This window comes from Grammomys surdaster, unplaced genomic scaffold, assembly GCF_004785775.1.
Source record: "Grammomys surdaster isolate TR1022 unplaced genomic scaffold, NIH_TR_1.0 189, whole genome shotgun sequence".
Taxonomy (NCBI): Eukaryota; Metazoa; Chordata; class Mammalia; order Rodentia; family Muridae; genus Grammomys; species Grammomys surdaster.
Genome location: NW_021604634.1, coordinates 2432067 through 2438066, shown reverse-complemented (window position 1 = coordinate 2438066; position 6000 = coordinate 2432067). Strand labels below are relative to the sequence as shown.

General features: G+C 48.3%; 1 protein-coding gene across 2 annotated transcripts in view; it reads right to left on the bottom strand.

Annotated features, from left to right (window-relative positions):
- Positions 1 to 6000, bottom strand: part of Mbp (myelin basic protein) — a 111900-nt gene that overhangs the window by 62891 nt on the left and 43009 nt on the right. For both annotated transcript variants that reach the window (XM_028768942.1, XM_028768941.1), the window contains exon 3: positions 2479 to 2566. In XM_028768942.1, the coding sequence (XP_028624775.1) occupies positions 2479 to 2566 (88 nt within the window). The remainder of the gene's footprint in view (positions 1 to 2478; positions 2567 to 6000) is intronic.

Below are 6000 nucleotides of genomic sequence, written 5' to 3'. Positions count from 1 at the left end.
ACCAAACCAAACCAAACCAAACCAAACCAAACCAAACCAAACCAAACAGAAAGGCCAGCCAGTGTTACCCAGAGTCACTTGTCTTTCTTCATTTGTCATTTTTCATCTTTAGCCTGGAACCCATGTATATCCCAGAGAGGTCCAGGAGGCAAGGTTGACAAGTTCAAAGGCAGGACTTTGGTAGCTCACCGTATCTCTGGTCTGCATCACTGAGGATTACTGAGGAGTACTGGGGCCCAGCCTCCCTGAGTCAGGGTTGAGTGAACCTAGGCCATCTGCAGGCAGCAGGTTCCTCACACACCCCTGGGCTCTGACTCAGCCAGCGCCAGCATGAGCTGTACATGCGTGAGGGTGACTCGGATCCTACTGCATCTACATACACTGCAAAAGCTCTGAGGTGTCTACATGCCACAGGGTGAGTATATCTGTATAGGTCAGGTACAGCCACCAGCCACTGTGTGGTGGAGAGACCTGCAGCTTCTGCATTGCTCTACCTTCTAGTCAGGGTGAAGGCAGCTTCAGGGGAGACAGCTTCAGGAATCAGAGTGTTTATACAATTCAAGGAGGAGGTTCACAAAGGCCTCTTGTAAGACATAGTTTGTGCATTACATACACACACACACACACACACACACACACACATACACAATGTTACATGAGGGCTGCTATCATTACAAGTAAACTAAAAAGCGGTTAATTGGAACTAGGGCCACAGCTCAGTGGTAAAGCTTCCAACTCCTGAACGCAACCCCTAGCATGACAAAAAAAACCATGATACTCAAGATGACACTTGCTTAAAGAAAATGCAAACCTGGGCATACACATTATACCTTTTCTTTGGTACCCCTGATATCCCTCTGTGTATACAGATATGTGTTACTTCTATGTACATACTTAGAAAACACAAGTGAAGAATCCCAGCAGACTCTGGACCATTCTAAACACAGTACAGGCAGACATTATGTTCTGTGCCTCCTGCCTTGCCCTGAATATTTTAAATTGTGCACCTTGCTGTCAGGCAGTCGCACTGTTGTCTTCTGCTCTTCCCTCCATCACTAAAAAAATGAACACCCCGCTTCCTAAAGACAGGAATGTCTCCAGAAAATTCCTGTGCAAATGGACACTGCCAAAGAAACCAGAGAGCCCTTCCCCCACTGGCTTGCCCACCCACCATACTTCCAGTCCTGACCCATGGTTTTCAGTCATTGGGGTCACTTTGATCTCAGAGGCTTTTCAGCCACAGATACTTGCTCAAGAAGGACAAAGCACAGAAGAAAGACATTCTGAAGACCCATGTTACTAAGAACAAACAGCAAGATAGATAGCGCTGCCTAGTAGGGGAAGATATGAAGAAAGATCTTTGCATAGTCAAGTGGGGGGTAGGGAATGTGGCTAAGGGCACTGGATTTGAGTGATTGAAACCCCAGCTACACTACCTGGGCCATAGTCCCTGCAGTGGCAGGGCCTGGCTGCTGTGTTGTCTTAGGACAGTGGGTTCTTACCACACAGGCTGGCTCTCCACCACAATTCCCTTCTCACGGCTCCCTAAGTGGGAGACAAGAGATAGCTGTGCCCCTAGGGTTCTAGATAACCACATTCCTTAAAAAATCAGATTTGGGTGTTTGTCCCCTCTGAGAAATAGGAAGAAACAAAACCCGTGTGCAGGGTAGCATGTGCCTGTGGGACAACAGAAGGGAACATTTTATAGACCACAGTTATTTCCAACAACAGCTGAGTCACTGTCTCCAGCCAGCCCGAGTACACAGGCTTTGGCAAGCTTGCTTCTCCATCAGGATGCTTTCAACACTGTGGGGCTTGCTGATGTTCCCACAGACTGCAGAGAGGGAGACTGCGAGGAGCCTTAGGGCTACAGAGAGGAAAAATGAACACAAAAGGGAAGAGCCCTAGGTCACGTTGGGGAGGGTATGCAGGAGGGCAGTGTTTGCCACACCACTGACCAGGTGTGTCTACAAATGAAGACAGAGGTAGGGGGATAACCCAGAGGGTAGAATGACTTGTCATGCACACGTGAGGTCATGAGTTTGGCTCCATAGAATCTATGTAAAACGGAGAGCAGCAGTGCACATCTGTAATTCCAGAGCCAAGAGAAGGAGGTGGAGGTGAAGACTGTTCTCTGGAAGCTCAGAGCTGAGTTAGCCTGGCTTACGCAATAGTGAACACGGTATCTTGTTTTATACAAGGCAGGAGGTGAAGACTCACACTCAGGATGTCCTCTGACTTCTGCACAGGCACCATGCCATGTGCAAGCTTGTGTTCACATAGGGAAACACACACACACACACACACACACACACACACACACAAAGACCAAACAAAACAAAACCAGAAGCAACAATAACAAAACCCCACAATGACATGGAGGGACTCAGGCCCCTGAAATACAACTTCCCCAGTGAGAATTCATGGGCTCACAGTCCAAGGGTGACAGGGGGCTTTCCCTTCTCAGCTGCTACATACCAAACACATCACTGTCTTCTGAGGCTGTCTGCGAAAGCTTGCCCACGCTTCTCTTTTTCTCAGCCTCTCCTCGGTGAATCTCACCATCCTGAAAAAAATAACACACAACACAGTTAGACACATTCAGACACATTTGCATACATTGTTTTCAAGTTGTTAGAATCTTAGTTCTTCCAGACAGATCACACGAGCCAGCACAGTTCCACTGGAGAGAGGTTTATTGGAGGTGGGGGAAAGGGACAAAGGGGGTGAAAAAGAAGGAGGAAAGACAGAGCAGGTCAGAGGGCTCTGCCTTTTATTTAGGCCATGATGTAACCACATGCACTGTTGTGCGCAGGTGAGGGCAGGTGGACACTGGGAATATATGGTGATTGCCATGGCAACAGATGGGTGGGTCCCTGTTGCCTATAGGTGACGTCATCACTGGATTTGAAGGCTCGGCTCTGGGGACTCCTTTGCTCTGCCTAAGTACTCATATGTGCTCTGGCTCCACACGGATGGTTTCACACTGACAAGGTGTCAGTGTCAACTTGGGCAGAATACAGTAGCCAGGCAATTCCCGCCTGCAGACAGGTTGCCTGTTACTCTTAGATTTCAAATGGCTTACAGAAGCAGATTTGACATGAGATCGCATTTCTTTGAATTCTAACTGAGGCTATTCAGAAGCCAATCAGGACTCTGGGGACAGTACCAATGCTAACACTCAGCAACGCCTTATTGAGGTAATAGTTAATCTCAATCGAGGGGTTTCTACCCCACCTTACGTCATTCAGTTCCCAGATAAAAGACACAAAGCCTTTGTATTTATGATAAGCCTTTAAGGCCCTAGAGCTGGGCACATATCTGCCCTCTAAGCTCTTGGTGCCTACTTCCCCGTCAATAACCCTGAGATACGACTTGCCACGTTCCACCGGGCTGCTCTTATTCCAACTGTTCAGCCCTCATGGCCACGTTTTCAAGACTCATCTACCCCATGGCATTTTCTCCTTTCTCCTCCTTCTCTCTCTTCTCCTCCTATGGTCCTGCCTCAGACTCCAAGCCTGGGAACCGACACCCTGTCTATCTCTGTTCTGCCCTGCCACAGGCTGTCGGCATGTTTATTCAACCAATAGTTTTAAATTAAGAAGCAAGTTTGCATAGCATCACTTGCTGTCTGTGAGGATCTCCTTATTCCTGGAGCAACCAGACTTGGGGTTTAGCCGGTATTTAGTATTATAATAAGTATTAAAAGACCAAACCTCAACATAGTGTTCCTGTGAGAGAAGGGATAGCCCACTGTGGGAGAGTTGGGCTGCCCCCTACTAGGTGCCTGGTATTCCTGGGGGACTCTGTGATGGGAGGAAGGGAATGTTCTTGCCTGCTCTTTGGGCTTCTGCTGAAAATAAAGCATGGTTAAAAGCTTTATTTTATTTTGTGTGTGTATCCAAGGGTGTACATGTATGCATGTGAGGTTCAGAGAATACCTTTGGGCATCCTTCTTTAGGAAGCATCTACCCCGCTCTCTGAGACAGGATCTCTTACTGGCTGGAAGCTTGCTAATTAAGCTGGTCCGCTGGGCAGCAAGCCCGAGGTATCCACTGTCCCAACTCTCTAGCACAGAGATTACAAGCAGGTGCCATCATTACTTGCTTTTTTTTTTTTTTAATTATTTTGAGACAAAGTTTCACTCTACAGCTCTGACTGGACTGGAACTTGCCAGGCAAGTCTTAAGCTTGTGGCCCCTCCCACCTCCGTCCCTCAAGTGTGGGATCACAGAAGTACACCACCGTGCACGGCTTCTGAGCTTTTGTGTTTGGGTTTAAATGTTTAGTGTATGGTTAATTCACAAATGCAGGGCGCAGCTAGTGTTCTGTTTGCTTAGATGCGTGTAATCATCTCACTGGTTAATTTTAATGCATCAATGAATCATATACACAAACCATATCAAGTTCAGACCCAGCCTGGTGCTGCTGTGGCACTGAATCCTGACCCCACTCCTGACTCCCTGCAGTCCTCAGAAAGTGAATTCCTGGGATGATTTTCCCCCGATCACAATGATGACCCAGACCCAGCACCACCGGCCCCTGTGTGGTTGTCATCTGCCCCCCAAAGCACAGCACTTGCACCTCCACACCAGTTTGCACCACTCGTCAGCCCCTCTTTTCCTAAGAGCCTTCAGCCCAGGTCATATACACAGTTTCATTTTTCTTTCTTTGCATGGGATGGCTGGGAGGTGGAGGGGCAGGCAACAATTGAGAGAATAAGCCCTGTGGTCCGAGCCTAGGTGTATAAGTCATTAGACTTAGACATCTTAGTGTATAGTTAATTCACAAATATAGGGAACATGTTATCCTGGGCATGGACTTATTAACCTCTCTGCACCTCGATGCCCTTTTCTATGAAGAAGAAACAAATTCTCTATTAAAGGAGACGGAATAGAGGTGGATGTCTTTCAGATATACCAGCTCCTGGTACCTGTGATGCACTCACTCAGCCTGGCTCCGTGTGTTTTTCTCTTGGTGTATGCGTATGGGATGTTGTTGCCTTTCTCTTCTCTTGCTCTAGCTGTGTTCCGTGTCCGTGGGGCCAGAAAGCAGGTCCAAGAACAGCTCCCACCTCCAAAAGGCCACACAACCCAGTCATCTGTGCGTCCTCGCTTCAGAATGCATGGGGCTGCTGCCTAGAGAATCGAGCAGGGCTACAGAGGCAGAGAAGGGCTCCAGTGTCCTTGGTCATCCCGGGTTGGGCTGTGTCTGAGTGATGGCTGGTAGAGTACCTGATGTTTCCTGTCACTGGAACTCCCCCACCCCACCTCACCCCACCCCACCCCACCCACACAGATCTCTTGGTAGTGGAAGCCGAGTCTGACACCTGCAGAGAAGATGGTCTTGACAACTGTGTGGGATTCAGACTCAGAGTGCGCCACCGCACTCGGTTGTGGTAGGAGTGTGCATGTACTCGGGGGTGGGTGGTGGTCCATGGGCCGTGTGGCAGGATGCTAACATCCCATGGCATACAGGTGGCTCATTTATGGAGGGCCCAGCTGCAGCATCTGACTGGCTGTGGATGAGAGCCACAGCCAGGAATCCCTTAGCAAATGGGTTCTGGGTGCTTACAGCATCAATTACACGGAGGGTACCAGTAAGACTGCAAAGCAACTATTGCCAATATGGTGTTGTCTGTGTGGTTAACCTGCATTCTAGATACCAAAGTTCACATGTGATGGTTGAGGCTGAAGCTAGTAGATGCACTAAGCTTCCTACTAATAATCATATCCGTTATGTGTCTTTCCTCTTTTATTTTTCAACAAACTTTATTCCTAGGGTCTCTGCTATCTGTTTCCTTTCCCAAATCCTCCCCAACTCTGATAGCTGCTAATCTTCACTTCCCTCTATGGGTTCCCTGTCCCTTAAAATACATCTGTGTTGAACTTCTGTTGTCTGGGGCTCTGACCTTATATGGTAATAGGGCCCTCACAGAGGTAATACAGTTAAGGGAGATTAGTGTGGGCCTGGGCTAGTGAATGGAGTCCTTGTCACAGGA